The following is a 19296-nucleotide window of genomic DNA, read 5'->3' as shown; positions in this document are numbered from 1 at the left end:
TGTGCCTCAAACGCCGCTTATCGCCCTGAACGGCACGTTATCTCGAGGCCGAGAAGCAGGAAGCAGCAAGCGAGCGCGACGGGGAATGGCTCACCTCGCCATTGACGTCGGCACCGGCGTCCAGGAGCATTTGGACCATGGCCTCGTCCCCGTGCACGCACGCGTACATGAGGGGCGTCATTCCCTGGAAACCAACAAAACGTTAATAAACAAGTTTATAGTCTGCTTGTACTAGGCTTGCGAAACCACAACAAAGCCAACAATATCATAAAAGACTGCTCTCAACCAGGCTGCCACCTTTTCGACCTGTTGACCTCCGGTAGGCGCTACAGGTCCTTTAAAAGAACCACTAACAGGCCCGGATATGGTTTCTCTCCCAAGGCCATCATCACCCTAAATAGCGCATAAGACTGTGAAAAATATACAGAGATCCCCTGTTTTTCGCGGTTTATGTGTACCAGAACCGCTCGCAAAAAGTGGAAATATGCAAAGTAGTGTCACACCTTTATAGTAAGGGTGGTGAATTATTAAGCAGACTTTATTATTTAATTATGTGGCGAAACACTTTACAACAACAGATTACAAAAGATTACAACAAGGAACGTCCAATGTTGCAGGAATGCTTTTAGGCGGATTTTTTTTTATCTGTCGACATTATCATGTGTTTCTGAGCAACTATTTTACACGGTTGGATTCTTCGGAGAGTCCTGGATGTAACGAAACCATGTTTGCGGACATTCAACTCATTTGATGACTGCCAGGAAACGTAATTGGTGAGCTACGCCGGCTTTATAGTCTTCGGTTATCTTGTTCCATTCATATTAATCACTTGTTTTTTTTTCTGAGCGTTTTTAGACATTTTTTCTCGTAAAATTATACAATTTTCCCTGTAAAATTGAATTTTAAAAAAAATTTGATTTCTTTTAAAAAAAATTTTTTTTTTTCTTCATCTAATGTGCTCCCTTTCTCTTTCTTGGCAATTTTTCCTTCTTCTTCATAAAGTTCCCAGATGGGATTTTCTGTCTTGTCTGCATTTTAGGCGGTTTTCACCGCTCTCCAACAGACATCAGCCAAAAGTCTGTTCCACTGGATTATCTGTTGGTTTTCCTTCCAAGTGACTCATTGCATGCGCAAAATCTAGGCACTGTGTCGTGCTGCACCACATTTAAATAGCTTCTCTATTTTCATTGTGCAAGTTTCAGATCATGAAAACAGTTGAGATCAGTTTAAAGAGGCAACACCTATTGTATGTTACGTTTGAGGGTTTGTGTCCATGTTAGGATTTGGTACGCCCCCTTCCACCAGAGGGTTCAAACCAAGTTTGGGACTGGGCACAGGGGTGTTCAATCACCACATGCATGTTCATAATTATCCTCACCCTTTATAAGGACGTTTTGGACAGCACACATCGTCGGGTTATTTGCATTTCCACTGCCAGGCCAGGTTTGTTTTTGTTTGTTTCTGGTTTCTTGTTTGCACACTTCGTTGTTTTGTGACCACTTTTTTGTTGAATACTATCCCTATTTTGAACAACCTTGCTTTAGTCCCTGCTTCCCCTACTTGGGTCCATCCACAAAACCATAACAGTCCTTTTGTTGGCTTGTACTTGTCATTGTGTTTATTTTTATCAGTTCGCCCACTATTTAAGCGAAAGGGTTAATTGGGCCTTCTGCTCCTGACAAAAGCTGATGGAGATAAACGAACACATTTTTTTGCGTGGGAGATGGAGACTTGGCAGAGCACGCCACTAGAAGATGTTCTGCACTCACAAGTTTTTGTGGTGCCATTGCCAAAGCCAGAAGAAAAGAACGACGGATAGTTGAGAGGCGCCGGCCTTAATTCAACTTGTAAACTCAATTTCACTTTTGAATGCTTGAAAATTGAACAAAAAGAAGAGTCTCTTACAGACCCCTTTTCAGCCTACGTCATCACCGGATCACCACTGGATGAGTGTGTATTGTTTGACCCAAAACAGCAGGAGTAGGAGTATGAGTTTGAATAGACGGAGATAAGATTTATACATTGAATGTAATTTTTGAAGCCGCAATTTACAAAGACAATATGTAAAGCTGTACATGGATCCCATTTGCATGGGTTTCCTCCGGGCACCCCGGTTTCCTCCCACTTTCCAAAGAAATGCATGTCAAGTTAATTGGCTGGTCCAAATTCTCCCTAGGTGTTAATGAGCGAGTGAAATGTATGTCTTTGTGTGTCCTGCAACTGGCCGAAGATAGCTGGGATGGGCTCCATCACCCCCGTGACCCTTCTGAGGATAAGCGGTGCAAATAATGGATGGAGGGTTATTTCGATATTTAATCAGAATATTTATTATGTGGATTTTGAATATTATTTTGATTATTTCATGAATAGATGCTCCAAACGAGGTTTTGTTGATCTTTTTGACGATGACAATAAATCTAAATCTTAAAAATTATACGTCATTTCATTCTCAATAATAGTTTTTTTTTTTTTTCATCATTGCACCTGCTCATTGATGCTGTTGATTCCGTCGGGTCCCAACAGACTCACAGTCTGCTTAATGAGGTCGGTGCGTCCGCAGTTGAGCATCCGAAAGCCCAAGTCCTGCAGAAACTTGGCCTCCGTGGTGGCTGCGTCCATCTTGCGTGCCCCGCAGAAACAATCCTCCGCTCTGTAAACACACACACACACACACACACACACAAAAAAAACAATTGAAAGCAATATAATATTTACATATAAAAAGGAAAAACAGTCGTTAAAGCAATAGTACTGTAATTTCACAACTATAAGACGCACTGTACTAAAAGGAGCAGTAGTGTCACGGGACCGGACCAGATCGGAGGCAGGAGGCAGGAAGGGTGAACTCAATCGCGTAACGACCAGTTACTTTTATTTAGAAAATAAAAGTCGTCCAACACTCGGGGACAAAAACAAAAACAGGCTTACAGACAAACAGGAACTTAGACTAGGAATACTCACAAAACAGGCTTTTACTCAGAACGGGCAAGTACAGGTTTCCTCAAGTCAAACAGAACAGAATAATGCAAAGTAATGCAATGAACCCACAACCGGCAATGCCCAAAACCCCGCCCTTAAGAAGCACACACGCAAATTAGAAGATCTGCTACAGCTGGTGCCAAGGGGGCGGGGCCAGCCGGTCGCCACGGCGACCATGCTGGACATGAATAGTCGTATGTGTGCCATTACTGTATTTTACACACACACACACACACACACACACACACACAAGGCACACCTGATAATTGGGCGTGGGCTTTATAAACAATCCATGTGTTCACATTTCACCCTTTAACATTCTCTACGTCCACTTTAAGACCACAAAAACACACACACACAATCATGTAATATTGCATATTAAGAATAGAGCATGGTCAAAACTGAGTTTGGTTGTGCTCTATTTGTCATGTTCCTGCACTCTGGTTCTGTCATGTCCTTTACGGTTGTCATGGCGCCCAGCTGGCCCTGCCCCTTGACACCGGCTGAGACGCATTGGAGTGATTGCTTTTGGAGTACTTAAGCGCGCTCCTTTGTACTGTGCGGGGCTGGAACGCTTGTTAAACCTGGTTAAACTCCCTGAGACTTCTGTTAAAACCTGTTAAATGCCTAGTTCTGTGAATCTGCCTGCATTTGATCCTGTTTTGTTTGTGGTCTGATACGTTTGTTTGTTTTTGACAACTTGTCTTTTGTTTGGATTTCTAATCCACTCCGCGACCATCGATCCCCGGATCGAGTGTGCGCACCCTCCTCATCCTTCCCCCAATAAATTGTGAGTACGTCTACGCGAATGGGTGCTTTTTTCCTGTTTCCCGCTCCACTTCGTGACAGGCTCCTGTGTGTTTGTAGGTTCCCTCTTTATATATTCCTCTCTCTTTCTACCATTATTGTTTCTCCACAGCTGCAGACGCTTATGATTTTCATCTTATCACCTCTCTCCTTCGTCACTAATTAAGAATTGTGCCCTCTTGGCTCTGTGCTAGTTTGTTGCCTTTCTTGCCGTGTCCCAAGCAGTCTTTTCTCAGCCTATTCCAGCGTCCAGTGTACGAATCTTTGTCTACTCTTCTGGATCACGGGTACCACCTGACCAACTCTTGGACTGCTTGAACATTGTTTAACACAATTTTAGAAGAAAAATGTCTTTAGGTAAATTGTTTTGCTTGTTCAGAATTTTATTTTTCTAAACTTTGAAGAATAATAACAAAGAGGACATAGTTCTAAATAATCCGTCAATCCATTATCTGCACAGCTTATCCTCAGCAGGGTGATGGGGGAGTCCATTCCCAGCTGTGTTCGGGCAGTAGGCAGGGGACACCCTGAACTGGTTGCTAGCCAGTCGCAGGCCACACAGAGACAGACAACTCACCCGGTCATTCACTCCTAGGGACAATTTGGACCGGCCATTTAACCTGACATGCATGTTTTCAGAATGTGGGAGAAAACCGGAGTGTGCCCAGGAAACCCACGCAAGAATGGGGAGAACATGTAAACTCCGCACAGGAAGGCTGGGAGCTGGATTTGATCCTGTGACCTTAGAACTGTGTTACAGATGCGCTAACCACTCATCTGCCATGCAGCAGTTCTAAATTAATTAATCGTTAAAAAAAAACAAGACGAAAAATAATAATAAATACATTTTCTTTGACAGCTAAAATCCAATCCACATCAAAGTCATCATTACCACGACCAGAGCCGACCCAAGGCATAAGCGAGCTAGGGGAGCCCAAAGAGGGCTTATCTTTTTTGGTGCCAACATTGTCTCCATCGTCACTTTGTGTTTCCACTCAGCAATACAACAAAAATACGACACAATTACTACAAAACTAAATATCAAATATAGTGCTTAAAACAGGGACCCCATAAATTGCATTGCTTTCATTCCAAAAAACAAGGAAATAGAATAGTCTCTTCAGCTAGTACAAAATGCCGCAGCGAGGCTTTTAACTAGGACAAAAAAGTACGATCACATAACACCGATTATGGCTAACCTGCATTGGCTCCCAGTTAGCCAAAGATGTGACTTCAAAGTTCTCTTAGTATTGTATAAAATCATACATGGACTTGCTCCCTCTTATCTTTCAGATCTGATCTGCCACTATGTCCCGGTCCGAAGCCTACGATCTGAGAGTGCTGGTCTTCTGATGATCCCGAGAGCAAAGAAGTCTTCTGCTGGTTCGAGAGCGTTCTCCATCCGGGCACCGGTGCTGTGGAATGCTCTTCCCCCTGAGATTCGATCTGCAACCTCAGTGGAAATGTTTAAATCTAAACTTAAAACTCACTTCTACTCCATTGCATACGAATAACCTACTCCTCTTGTCGGTTGAAAATAGTTTGTCTAATATAGTGTAACAATCTGTGAAGCCCTTTGAGACTCTTCGTGATTTAGGGCTATACAAATAAAAATGACTTGACTTGACTTGAATAGAATTACAACAAAAATAGTACTACAGTAGTCCTATATTAAAAAATACTGCTACGGAATTATTTTCTCCAAAAATACTAAAAAACAACAACTACAGCAATCTTACAAAAAATACTAAAGAAAAATGACAAAAATACTACTATTGAAATACTACAAAACTTCTACAAAAATACTACTAGAATACTGCTTTGGAAATACATAATTTATACTTCTACTGAATAAATAATACCATAATATAGAAAAATACTTGAGAAATAATAAAATAATACTACAAAAATACAATTAAAAGAGGTTTAGAACAGATATACTGCAAATCACGTCTATAGTGATACTACACAAATTCTATGGAAATATCACAAAAATACTACAGTAACACTGTACTACAAAAAAAATACAGAAATACTACAGATAGACAACATACATTCTTTTATGGAAATACTACAAAATACAAAAGGAACTACTAAAAAATACTTAGTACTACAGTAATACCACAAAAATACTATACTCAAAAAACTAATGAAATAATACAAAAATACTATAAAAATACTAAAGATATACAACAACAAAATCAACTTTCGAAATACAACAAAAGTACTACAGAAATACTAAAAAATTATGTCTATGGAAATATTACATAAAAATTACGTCAGAAATACTACAAAAATCGTACAAAAATAACTACAGTAACACTACAAAAAAAACAGAACTTCAATAAAAGTCCAACTTCAGAAATGCAAAGAAAATACCCTACAAAACAGTGATACTTCAAAACCAAATAACAAATGAAGTGCTTAAAAAGGGACCGCATTGTGGTCGTTGCAAAACCAATTTGATGAAACTAATCTATTTCAAAAGAAGTATAACATGCCACAAGCGGCCCCTGACTCCAAATAGTTTCCCACACCTGGAGTAGAACATGGAATGAGTTCTAGTATGGATTAAAATGATCAAGTAATAGGGGGCCCCAAATCTAATTTTGCCAAGGGCCCCATAAAGGCTTGGGCCGGTCCTGACCACGACTGTAACAATTCTCGCGATGTTGTGTCCGTGACTCGTGATGGAGTGCAGTCTCACTTGATTTGCCTCGGCTCGCAGTCGACGCCCGGTAGCATGAGTCGAGCGGCTTGCCGCACGTCGTCGCTGTCCACTACCGGGCTTCGGCGGTGCTCGGCGTGCGCCACTGCCACCCGGATCCACTCCATCAGCGGCGGCATCACCAGGAACGGCCTGAAAAGGGTCCAGAACGGCAAGGTCAATGCCGCGACGAGCATAAATCGCCCTCCATAGACTCCCTCATTACAGTTATCTCTAACGGTGGATCGATGCTCATGAAATGGATTTCGACTTCCTGCGAGGAGGATATGGAAGCCCAAGAGTGTCCTAATTCAATTGAACCTACGATTGAATGAATGAATGAAAACTTTATTCGAACATTAAAATAAAAACAGAACAAAAACAATAACTGAACAACAAAATAACATTACATAATATGTTCGAAAAGGGATAGTCAGAAGCAAATGCTTGTATTCCCTACCCCTTCATATTCCCCACCAAATATACCAATGATATCACAACAAATGTAATGATATTAAGAATACCAGTTTTGATTTAAGAATAGCAACAATAACACAAAGTTAACTAGACGCACTATTCCCAATCTCCCGCACCACTCATACCCCACCCTCCTCATCTCTGTATTCTGCCAGGAAAGTTCCTTTGTATCTAAACCTGAACAAGTGAATAGTTGGACACCGTTTGATCTCGTCTTGCAATCCGTTCCAAAGCTTGACTCCATACATAGACACGCACATACTTTTCCTGGTGGTTCTCACCTTTGGAATTATGAATTCACTACAGCCCCTTAAGTCATAATTTCCCTCTTTCCGAATGAATAATTTACGGATGTTTTCTGGCACTATGTTTTTGTTGACCTTAAATAGCAGTTGTGCAGTGAAAAATGTTACTAAATCATCTAATTTTAATAATTTGGACTGCAGGAATAAAATATTAGAATGATCCCGATATCCTACCCTGTGTATGGTTCGAATTGCACGTTTTTGGAGGATAAAAAGGGGCTGTAGTGAACTTTTGTAATTATTGCCCCAGACTTCTGCACAATATGTAAAGTACGGCAGAACGAGAGAACAATATAATAAATACAATGCATTATGGTTTAAAATAATTTTGGCTTTATTAATTATTGAAGTGATTTTAGATACTTTAGTTTGTATGTGTCTGATGTGTGTTTTCCAGCTTAATTTACTGTCTGTTATGACCCCGAAAAACTTCTATTGCAGCACCATCCATTTTTACTTCTAAATCTTGATTTAATTAAAACGTCCATTGAACAAGCATTACATTTGTAAAGGATGGCGTTTTAAAGAAAAAAGACTATAGCGAAACATTTTAATCAAATATTGTCAGGACCAGAACGGAGACAGGACCCACTTGCGTTGCGTTTCTCACAAATTTTATTGGAAGAAAGGGTTGCGCTCATGATCTGGATTGCTGGACGTGGGAAGCAGGTAGCTCCGTACGCGGAAATGGATCCGTGGTGAGCGATGGCTGTGTCGGGAACGGAAAAACGGGTTAGTAGCCGGGCAGGAGAGCAAAAACGTGGTCAGGGTCGTAAGCGAGTCGTAAGCCAGGAAAGGAGAGTAGACGTGGTCGGGAAAAAAGAGGTCGAAAGCCAGGACAGGAGAGTAGACGTGGTCAGGATCAAAAACGGGTCAAAGCCGGTGGATAGACGGGAGCAAAAACAGGTTGGAGTCAGGGTCAAAAAAGGCTAGCCTAGTGTTAACTGAGGTTCGCAGACGGACTGACAAAAGGGTACGGATCGGAGTGGGTTTAAATAGGGACAGGGAGCCAATCAGAGTCCCAGGCAGTTGGCGCCAAAGGAGCGGGCACAGGTGATTCACGTCGGTAATCATGACAAATATTTTTAGAATTAAATTATACATAACTGCCATGGTTTAGTGAGTGTTTTGATTCGTTACTTCTTTGAAATCTTGTAAACGCAAATACAAGCTCGCTAAATATCTAGCAAGGTTAGCCTCTTGCGCTAGCCTGCTATTGAGAACAGAAACGCAGGAAATGCAAATAAGATTTTAACAAATTTGAAGAACGAAAATAAATGACTGACAGATTCAGAACATCTGCTGGAGTGACGAGTGAAAAAAGTTGGCCCAACTTGCATTTTCAAGTTAAAACCAGGCTTTGTAGACCTTTTCATGGCCAGATTCAAGGACTTTTTAAGGACTTTCAAAGCCAGTTTTCAGATTTTTTAAATTTAAATTTCCAGTACAAAAAACAACTGGTGTGAATTATGTGTCATTATTACTCAATAATTTCACCAGCCGCTGCGGGCTATCTGATTGACTCCCTGTCCCTTTTTAAGCCCCGTCCTTTCACCCGCCTGTTGTCAGTCTGTTTGTTGATACAAGGCAAGCCTTTTCTACTCTGACTCCCGCCTGTCCCGTTTTTCCACCTGTCCATTCCTGATCTCCCCGTTTGTCTCCGGCTACGATCCTTTGTGATCCCGACCACGTTTTTGTTCTCCTGTCCCGGTCATGGACCTGTTTTTCTGTCCCTGACACTGCCATCTCCCGCAACGGAAGATCCACTTCCGTATTCGGATCACAATCCGATTGCGAGAGCGACTTGCTTCCCGCGTCTAGCGAGCACCGGATCGCGGGAGCTGCCCTTCCTCTTTCGATCTCAAAAAACTTGTGAGAAACGTTACGCGATTAGGTCTACCCTTTGATCTGGACGTGACATCATGTATCTTGTTGAGTCACAAATATAGCTGCAATTTACATAGGGGCCGGGACAAAAAATTGATTTATGTACAGTATATGCGAGTTTTATTCTGCTTGTGCATCTATCAAGACATATGATTTTTAGATCTTGAGTAAATCGTGAGTATATTTGTTTTTGAGACAAATTTCTCTCCGTATAGGTGTTGGTTTGAATCGACAGTCCAGATGCTCCCCTACTTACTAACATTCGAGTTACGTAAAACTGTAGAGACAAACATTTTTTCAGGATGTCGAAAAATACTTGCACATTGCTGTAAGATAGATTTTGTATAGATCACAGTTCTCCGAGTACAGGACAGTACTGCAGTGCTTATTTCCACCGCTCCCTGCATGTAATGCTATGAGAACTCACCCATCATCCACCCCTAAGAAGAAATCCAGCTTCATCTTTCTAGTTCGTGTATAAACCCACTATACTGTATCTCCAGCGCGCTAAGAACACTGACATTTTCATTGTTTAACATCTTGTGCATCCATCAAATACGGTTGGTGTAAAGTGTAAAGAAGAGGCGAGCTGTTTCTTTTGAAATGAAAGTGGAATAAGAGCTTGATGCGGTTGAGAAAATGGTTGAATCTCTTTTTTTCGGCCACTTTCTACCACAGAGGAGGAAGACGCCTAACTCTTGAAGCTTATCTTCCAAAAGTAAGTTAAACTTAACTTTATTTATCTTTATAGAGCATATTATTTTATGAAAATGTATTTACTTATTCATCGTCCGAAACATATCACGTTCGTAAGTAGGGCAGCGTCTGTAATAGGTAGGCAAGTTATTCCCTTGAGCATTTACAACTGGAAAATGCTACCTTAATTTTTTTTGCAGGGCCCATATTAAATGCCGTTGTACTAATATACATTTCATAGAACTCTGTTTAGGTGTAGCCTGTCAGGGAATCACGTCCAATTTAAATGTGATGACAGGAGACTAAAACTACACACGTGGCGGTAAAGGCCCTCACACACGAAACAAAATATTAGATAGCAAATATAATGTTTAAGATATATACCCCAGTCATCTAAAAAAGTGTGTGCACCCCTGTCCTCACTTCATAGGACAATACAAACTAATGCGTGCTGCAGTCAATCACGTGAGAATATGACATGGAATGGCAAAGCAAAGTAACCAGAGAGCAGTGTCGGCGTCCTTTTTAAGCAGACTCGATGAGAAACATGGCAACAATTTCAAGTACTTAGAAGAACTTCACCCAAAATTCAAGCGCTTTGAAAACACAACGTTAAAATTCAAACATTTTCAAAGATTTCAAAAACCCATACAAACTCTGTAGAACACGAGTGCGTTCGTGTTACTATTTGGATTCATGTTAATTATCCACAATGGAAGACATCCAGACCCTCAGCCTCGGGTGGGCAGATTACAGCAACTCATGCGTACACAAGAAACACACGCGCGTTACTGACACTATTTGTGGGTTTTGACTACTCGGGTTCAAATGAGGTCGATCTGCAAATGGGTCAGACCTCATCTGGAATTTCCCCATCATCATCGGCTCCTTTCTCGTCCCCTCATCTCCGATTCATTTTACGCCTGGACGCTGTGTAACCAAGCATTCTCCTTCTCTTCGGAGCCGACAAAAATGCGATGTTGGGAAACTAAAACTGCACACGTGGCGGTAAAGGTGCGTAAACAGAAGACAAAATATGAGATGGAAAATATGATATTTAAGATCTATACTACAGTTGTCTGAGAAAGTTTGCGCACCCCTGATCATTTTTGAGATTTTCCTTTAAAAATCAGCGATTTCGGTTAAATATACAATTTAGCAGACAAACACAGTGATATCTGAGAAATGAAATGAAATTTATTGGATTACAAAAAATGTGGATTAATTACTCAAACAAAAGGAGGTAGGTGCATACCTTTGCGCACCCCAACAGAGAAATTACATCAATATTTGGCTGTGGCTCAGGAGGTAGAGCGCTCGTCTTGGGATTAAGAGATCGCAGTTCGAATCCCGGCTCCTTCGTGTTACATGTCGAAGTGTCCTTGGGTAAGACACTGAACCCCTAATACTCCCAATAAGCAGGTTAGCGCCTTACATGGCTGCATGGCCGCTAGTGGGAAATGTGAAGCACACTGTAAAGCACTTTGGGAAGTCTTGACTTGAAAAGCGCTATATAAATGCAGATCATTTAATTTCATTTCATATTTAGTAAACAGGCATTTAAATGGATTTGAGCTTGAAAAGGTGAGAAGAGTGTCGAGGAAATACAGTATTTATTTGTGCATAACACACACCCCTTTGTTTTAAATAAAAAATCGGTATAAAGTGTTGTTTGAAAATAAAAAACGTTGTTGAATACATGCAGCCATGATTCAAATAATTGATTGACAACTATAAACAATGTAGGGATGTTTCTAGATTTCATTTTGAAAATCGTTAGGATTTAAATGAATTATTCTTTTACTGCAAACGGTTAACCTATTTGCCTCTAGGTGTTGCTAGCGTTCCACTATAAATCCTTTTTTTTTAAAGAATGCGAGAATTTCCTACGCTGATTAAAAAAAACACACAATAAATTACATTATTACTTTGAGTTCTTTGAGTTCTGATATGAATTTCTAATCCATAGAAAATGGATTCAATGAACCAGGCTGATTGAAATAGAACACAATTTATTAACACAGAAAATCAATGATAGAAAAAGGGGGGTCCCGGAGATTACGGGAGTTTTCGACCGCTGAAAGTCTGGAAGTTACGAGCACAAAAAGAAAGTTTCCGCGATAATCCTAGTCGATTTGGGGAGATTCCCTTGTACAGAAAAAAAATTCTCATTCTCAAGAACCAGCAAACATTTAGTTAAATCTATAGCTGTCACCTTACTTGTTGTAGAGAAATTTGGTTTCGTGTGCCAAATGGTTGCAACGTATGGCTCACGTGCTGAACTCAAGGCCGCAGTGCAGGCCCACACGATGGCTGCTTGGTGCAGCCATCGTGTGAGACAAACAAGCCAGACAAGCAGGAGAAAAGAGGACGAGCTATCGATCAGCTACTCTTTTTATATGGACCAGGGATGCTTGACCAGATCATGCCTCTATGGGCGTGGAACTATGTATCTGATACCACCAGGATCTGATGACGGTGTTTGAAGTTGCTAAACTTGTTAGATAGCCAAAGAAGTGAGAAATCTGCGTAACGTTCTGTACTTGAGAATGCCCCTCCAATCGACCTAATTATGTACGGTGAGAACTTTATTTTATTAATACATTCCCTTGGTTGTTTTAATTATATTCAAAACTTCATGTTATCAGATTTCATTATGGTACATGGTGAATTGGTACTTCCGGGAACTGTCCAAAAGGGGACGCAGTCGTTCCATGCATTCAAAAGTGAGTTATTTACAACAAAGAATGTGGAAGTCATTTTTGTGCTGGGCTTATTTGCTCTACAACACAAAACCACCATAAAATTAACAATGATTTCATTTCATGTCCTTCAAACTCCGATTCATCGTCAGATACACCAAAGAGTTGTTTCTTTCATCGTGCATTTTTGTGTTTATTTATCTTTCAGGACGACTCTCTGTTTTCTCCATAGCCTAATATTCTTCTCTGGTACTGTGAATACAAAATGATATTTTCAAAAGTAGACTCAAGACTCACTTTTTAAAATTTTAATTGATTATTTTAATTTTGTTTGATTCATTTTACTTATGACCTTTCATTGTAATCTATTTTACGTTATCATTCACATTTCAACGTCTTAGTTCTTTAGTTATTTATTAATAATTTTGTTTCGTCATGTGTGGGACCTCTGCACTGATAGGGTGTGGTTTCAACAAATAAAAGCCTTCCTGCGGCCATCTGCTGCCATCCCTGTCATTGTGGATGAACACCGCTCAGGTCCCTTTCCTCACATGTTAAGTCTGTGCCTTGCGATTATGGTATTTATTGTATTGTTTGATTTTATTATAGCTATGTATTTTTTTTAAATTCTATTTTACGCACTGTGTGTGTTTGTGTTTATAGTGGTTTGGATTGTTAGGCGGGAAAAAAGCAGGGGATTTTTTTTCCCTTATTGTACACTAAATGTTATTATACAGCACTTTGTGTGTGTTTTATAAATACATATTGATTTGATATTGTTTTATTATACTAATCTGAGCTTCTGCATTAGATCCCGAGTAAGTTCGTGACTTTACCTGAGCTATGAGAAACTGGTGTGTTTTTGCTTTTTGACTCTTTTTTCGAAAATCCAATAAAATTTGTCAAGTTTAGTCTCAAAGTAACACATAAACCTGGATTGAATGCACGTTTAATACTGAGAAGTCGTACCTCTCTGTGTGAAGAGAGACCTTGGGAGGTTCTACGTTTGGGTTCTCCCACTCCATCTGCGGGCAGTGCATGAAATAGAACAAAGTGTGGAGCGCCTCGGGCACCCAGTGGACGCCGGCGCAGGCCGCAGGGTCCGAGCAACTGCCGATGCTGCTGCCACTACTGCTGCTACTGGCGGTGGCAGCGGCCATCTTGTGGTGGTGACGTTGTTGGTGGTGGTGGAGGGATGTCCCGTTGCTGGTGTTCTTTACGTGCAGCGGCTGCAGGTGGTGCATGGCCCGTGACACCAAATCACCTACAAGGACAAAGCAGATGTGCAAAGACCATCAAAACACATGTCAGGGTCCATCTCACCTTGTGTAAGCCACCAGAGAGCAGTGTCGGCATCCTTTTTAAGTAAACATATACCTGGCAGCAATTTTAAGCATTTACAACCACTTCACTCAACATTGAAGCCCTTTTTTAATCCTTGAAAACACAATATTGAAATTAAAGCCTTTTCAACGATTTCAAGCACCCGTACAAACACTGTTTCTTGGAATAATTGAAGGTTTTCGGTCTAGGTTTTTTTTCAAGGGCTTATGTCCGCAAATAACCATTTCTGATTTTTAACAAGACAAACTGCTAATGCTTCCCTTGATGAAGCTCCTTTGTGTCGCTTCATTAATTCTTCTGCTGCCATTTTTGTTGTTGTTTTCTGTCTTGGGGATAAGGGAAATGTGTTCTCATTAGCTCAGCAAAAAAAAAAAAAATAAGAAAATTGGCCAAGAAGCATTTCTTGTTCTTTCCCTTTCAGAAGCCCTCATCACATTGTCCTCCACGCAGAATATGCAAATAAGATGCTGCATTATCGTTCAAAATTGCACAATTCATTCACTGGACATTTATTCAATCACTTTTTGAATGATGTGATTCGAGAAATGAGGTATAAGTAGCACTGGTGCTATGTGGGAATTGCAAAATACAGCTTATAATGTACAGTAATCCCTTGCTGTATCGCGGTTTTACCAATTCTTGGATTGTCATCAGGTATTGTGTTCTGGATTCTGATTGGTTAAACAGGAAGATGCTTTCTATCACCAATAAAGTTGGACTTCTCGACCTACTAAACTTGCTCTGGAGCCACATGCAGGTCTTTGGTGCTTCAAAATTGTTGGATAATGTTAAAATATGTGGTTTCCGTCAAATGTATTCAGTACACATTCGTAAATGCAGGTTTCCAAAACGTCCACGCGATGGCATGAAAAGTATAGTGGATTGTGTCCTTAAACTATACAGTTTTGCAAAAAAAGGGCAGGATAATTTTTTTAATTATACGGTAATTTTACAGTACCGAAGTTATTTGTAAAACAAACTGTTTAGAAAGTACAGTGCTTTTATTTCTTAGATAAATACTCTGTGAATTTGGTTTGTTTTTGAGTTGTAAATAAATGTATTGTATGAATGTATGTATATACTGGAGCCACATACCCCTAGTGGGAGGTGGCCAGAGTCAAGAAGACACTCACATTCTTGGATTATTGACTCTTTCTGGGAGATTGATACAGAAAAGGGGATTCCCAGCCCTCATGTCAACCAAACCAATGTGTCGTTGTGAGTCAAAGGTTGCAAAAAATCCCAACTCTAACCCCTAATGCTGGGGAGGTAGGCAATGGGTACCAACATTGTAAGTCTTAGGTATTAATGGGCTGAGGCTGGAACCAGAAACCTCCCAGCTGAAGGTTTTTAGAACCCAACCTTTGCGAAAAACAAGGGTACTGTAATTGCATGTAACTACTTTACAAAATCAAAACGACCCATTGGCCCCTCAATTGGGTTTCTCCACCGCCCCCCACTGGGATCCCACATCAGGCAGGTCCTCGTGTGCCATGCCATTTTGGTGTATGAGATCAACTGGCCCGTTTTCCTCTTCCGACTTCTTTTTCATCTTTTGCTATCCCTCTCTCCTTCGCATCTTTGGGTGTGCCTCACAAAGTTGCTGCGGGACAATCTCTTTTTGCAAGCGCTACGTTGTCTCCTTACACCCTCCATATTGTTCCCCCCATTACATGTCTTCTCGCGGTTGATCTTGGCCGCTATGGTCTTTGGTGACTTGTCGCATTTATTACATTTGAATGTCTTCCTTTCGGTCACTCCTCTGTGCATCCTTTCCTGATGTATTGTCAAACCTCTCTTGTTTCTAAATACTTCATGTCTGCAGTGAAGGTCTATCTTTCTACTGCCTCATGCACTCATGTTCTCTTTGTTCCTCCCAATTCGGTATGTGCTCTATTTTTTTCATCACCATCTTCTTCCATCCCTTTCTGTCTGCGGTCAGTCCCAAGATCCCATCCTGCTTCTCTTTATATCATTTTCCAATATAGCACCTTTTCTCTTACTTCCTTTTATTTTGTTTATACGTTATAGGTTTTCATACCATCCAAGAACAAAAGCTTTTGTCAATCTGTCATAATCCATCCTCATCACGAGACCTATTCCGTCCATCACTCTCTTCTCTATTTTCCTAAACTTCCTAAACTTTCTCACACCCAACACGTTGATCTCTCTCTCTCTACTCCATTTTTCTGAATGGTTGTCCATTCGTTTCTTCATACATAGCGGCATATTCTGTCAATATAGCTTTGTGGCTTTTTTATGTCCCTAACATACCACGTCCTTGCCTGTCAGTCGTAGAGGAAGCTGCTCTCTACACAGGTCTAAACTATGACAGCCTGCCATCTCTTTGATAGTCTCTATCCCTTTAGCCAAGTCTTGATCTTACCCCACAGTGCTCCTGCTCTCGTCTTTCCGTTATGTAAATCTGTTTGTGCCCAGCCAACTTCCTATTATCCTTATTTCTCCTCCTTTCGGTTCCAAATTCTAGTCCCTCTTCTTTTGCTTCATTGTTCTTCTCTCATTTTTTCATAACGTTCTTCATGCTCACTACTGCCTCGTTAATGGTGTTTGTATTGCCTAATAGTGACGTGTCGTAGCCTAAAAAAGCATTCTTTATTTCTACTTTTTTCACTCCTGTCCTCCTCATTCCCATACTGCGAAGGATCCGCCTGGGACCCACTTCCAGGTGATTTCTTTCTCTCCTCATTATTCCCTCTTCTCTTCTGCTTGTCTCATGACTGCTTGATAGTAAATTTTAAAAAGAAAGGGAGAAGCCAACATCCTTTTCTTAAACTTTCTTGTTGGTATCCATTCTTGGCTTGTTCTGTCTTTACCTCATACCTTGTGAGTAGTCGTTTCATGTAGGTCTTTCAGTGTATTCAAACAGTATTCTTTCATTCCATATATCTTCAATAAATTCTAGAGGGCAGGCTAGTTTACCCTCGGGTATGCTTTAGTGAGGTCAAGGAGTCTAGCTTCAGGTAAGTGTTTTGTCATTTATATTTATGTCCCGTTTTGTCGTTCTTCTTTTCATGTCTTGTGTGTCCTCTTCAATTTTAACAACTATCTGAACTGTCTGCCGTCGATCTTCCTTTTCGAAAGCCGGCTTGGTTTTCATCCAATAGATTTAAGTTCTGTGCCTATCTTCCAACTCTCTTTGATAATATCCTTGCAAGGATTCTACTTCCCATTGCCAAGAGACATACGCCTCTGTAGCTGTTAGTGTCATGACTCATTTAGGTCTACCTTCTTAAATAATGGTGCAGGCCTGTTTTCGGCACCTTACTCCAATCTTTGCTGTCCTTTGGAACAAAAGCTGTATCAATTTCACCATTACCGTAGTCTTATTTATCCTCTCTTCTTAATCATCATAATTTATCACCTAACATTTTTTGGAAGGGAGAAGTGAGGCGCAACGATGGGTGGGCAAATTTTTTGAATCAGGGGCAGCATTGAGTTAAAAAAAATTGGGCCAAGTGGCCAGTACTGGAGACCTATGCAATTATTCCCATTTATTAAAACATTCATGCATACTGGCATGTACGTGTTATATTTCCTATTATTTTTGTTTTAATTAAGATTAGTCTCCTGAAATTGGTTTTAAAATACTCACAATTAAAGCTAAATAATATATATGGGGCACTGTTTAAGCACAAAATTTGATATTTAGTTTTGTAATATTATTGTGCTTGTATTTTTATTGTATTTCTGCACTCAGAGTTTTGTAATTTTGACTGTAGGATTTTTGTAGTATTTCCATAGTAGTATTTTGGAATAACTATGTGGAATTTTTGTAGTATTTCCATATCGTTTTTTTTCATTATGAATAACTGTAGTATTTTGTAGTATTACTGTCGAGGAATAGGTATAGTATTTCTGTTGTAATATTACTGTAGTGGTATTTTTGTATAAATACTTTTGAAGTATTTCCATAGTAGTATGGTTGTAGTATTTGTTTTGTACATCTTTAGTATTTTTGTAATATTACAGTAATTGTCTTTATGTAGTATTTTGTAGTATTACTGTAGTTCTATTTTTGTAGTACTTCTTTAAAATTCTTTTGAGGTATTTCCACAGGGGTATTCTTGTAGTGTGTCTGTATTATTAATGTAGTATTTCTATTGTAGTATTTCTTCAGTATTTTTTAAAATATATTTGTGGTATTAGTATGCTTGTATTTTTGTCACGTTTCTGTTGTCATATTTCTGTAATAGTATTTTTTTATTATAGTATTATTTTATAAGTATTTTTGTAGTGTTTTTGTATTTTTATTATTTTCTTATTCAGGATGAAAGAAAAATAATGTTAGTTCCCTCAATTTGGCACTTAGTTTTGTAGTTATTTCGTATTATTCCCGCACCCCAGTTTTTGCTGTAGACAAAGTGTCGATGGGGGTAAAGTGGAAACAGAAAAAAACATATTTTATTATTACTACTTTGTTTACTATTAAATCAATTTACATTATATTTTGATCATTTTTATTGTTTTGCGGGCCGGATTTAAAAGCTTGGCAGGCCGCATGTGACCCAAGGGCTGTCGTTTACAAACCCTGCATTATTGGATTAAATTATTACAATTGTATCATTCTAGCCTAGCATGAAATTTACAAATCTCAAGTTGAGATCATCGAAGGGTTTTCCAGTCCGATTTTTCTAATGGGGCAGAGAGAAAAACGAGAACATTCTAGTTAAGGATTAATGGAGTCATTGTTTAAAGCGCATCTTTGGCAAGCAAGGCCGCTCCCGGGTTTTTGCCGTCTTTGTCGTCCTCGAACTCGCTCTTGGAAGGCAGCCTCAACGAAACATGCCAAAAAATAAGAGTGGAGGACACACGCACAAAAACTTTAGTCCAAGAAGACAAACATGAGGAAACTTTTAGAGACTGTCAAAAGCTAATATATACACACACCCAAGTGCACTGACCAAAACATGTATGAAATGCAATGTAATTTGGGCCGTGCTTCGTTTGTCTTGTCCAGGGGTGTCAAAAAACATGATGCTGTAAGAAACACAAGAGAAAAATAAGCCACAAACAATCACCTGCAATTCTAAATATGTCCACTGGATGTTACCAAAGCTAGACGCCGCTGTAATTTACCCACTTTAGCTTTATTTGTTGACCACTATTTTAGCTTTATTTGTTGACCACTATTTATGAACCAGATAACATTTGAGGAAACACCCATGCTGATGTTATTTTACCTGAAAAAGAAGTAATAGAAATAAAAAGCAGAAAAATACTTTTAAATCATTGATAAAACTTTTTAATTATTGGCACTTAAATGAGTGTTTGTTTGATATTTTTGTCACTTGCAGCTTGCCTTGAATCAAAGGAACAGTGTGTAATATTTGAACAATACATGTCAATGTATTGTGTAGAGCAAGAAAAACAA

At 39.7% G+C, this 19296-nt stretch overlaps 1 protein-coding gene across 2 annotated transcripts in view; it reads right to left on the bottom strand.

Moving 5' to 3' along the window:
• Positions 1 to 19296, bottom strand: part of LOC148356745 (ankyrin repeat- and BTB/POZ domain-containing protein 3-A-like) — a 121310-nt gene that overhangs the window by 19199 nt on the left and 82815 nt on the right. For both annotated transcript variants that reach the window (XM_088348072.1, XM_088348071.1), the window contains exons 3-6: positions 13530 to 13824; positions 6494 to 6646; positions 2485 to 2650; positions 95 to 184 (exon numbers count right to left, since the gene is read on the bottom strand). In XM_088348072.1, coding sequence (XP_088204198.1) covers positions 95 to 184; positions 2485 to 2650; positions 6494 to 6646; positions 13530 to 13824 — 704 coding nt within the window. The remainder of the gene's footprint in view (positions 1 to 94; positions 185 to 2484; positions 2651 to 6493; positions 6647 to 13529; positions 13825 to 19296) is intronic.

Source organism: Urocampus carinirostris, chromosome 11 (genome assembly GCF_059441175.1).
Source record: "Urocampus carinirostris isolate Australia breed hairy pipefish chromosome 11, RoL_Ucar_1.0, whole genome shotgun sequence".
Lineage (NCBI taxonomy): Eukaryota > Metazoa > Chordata > Actinopteri > Syngnathiformes > Syngnathidae > Urocampus > Urocampus carinirostris.
The sequence above is the reverse complement of the archived record's forward strand: the minus strand, read 5'-3'. Positions and strand labels throughout refer to the sequence as shown.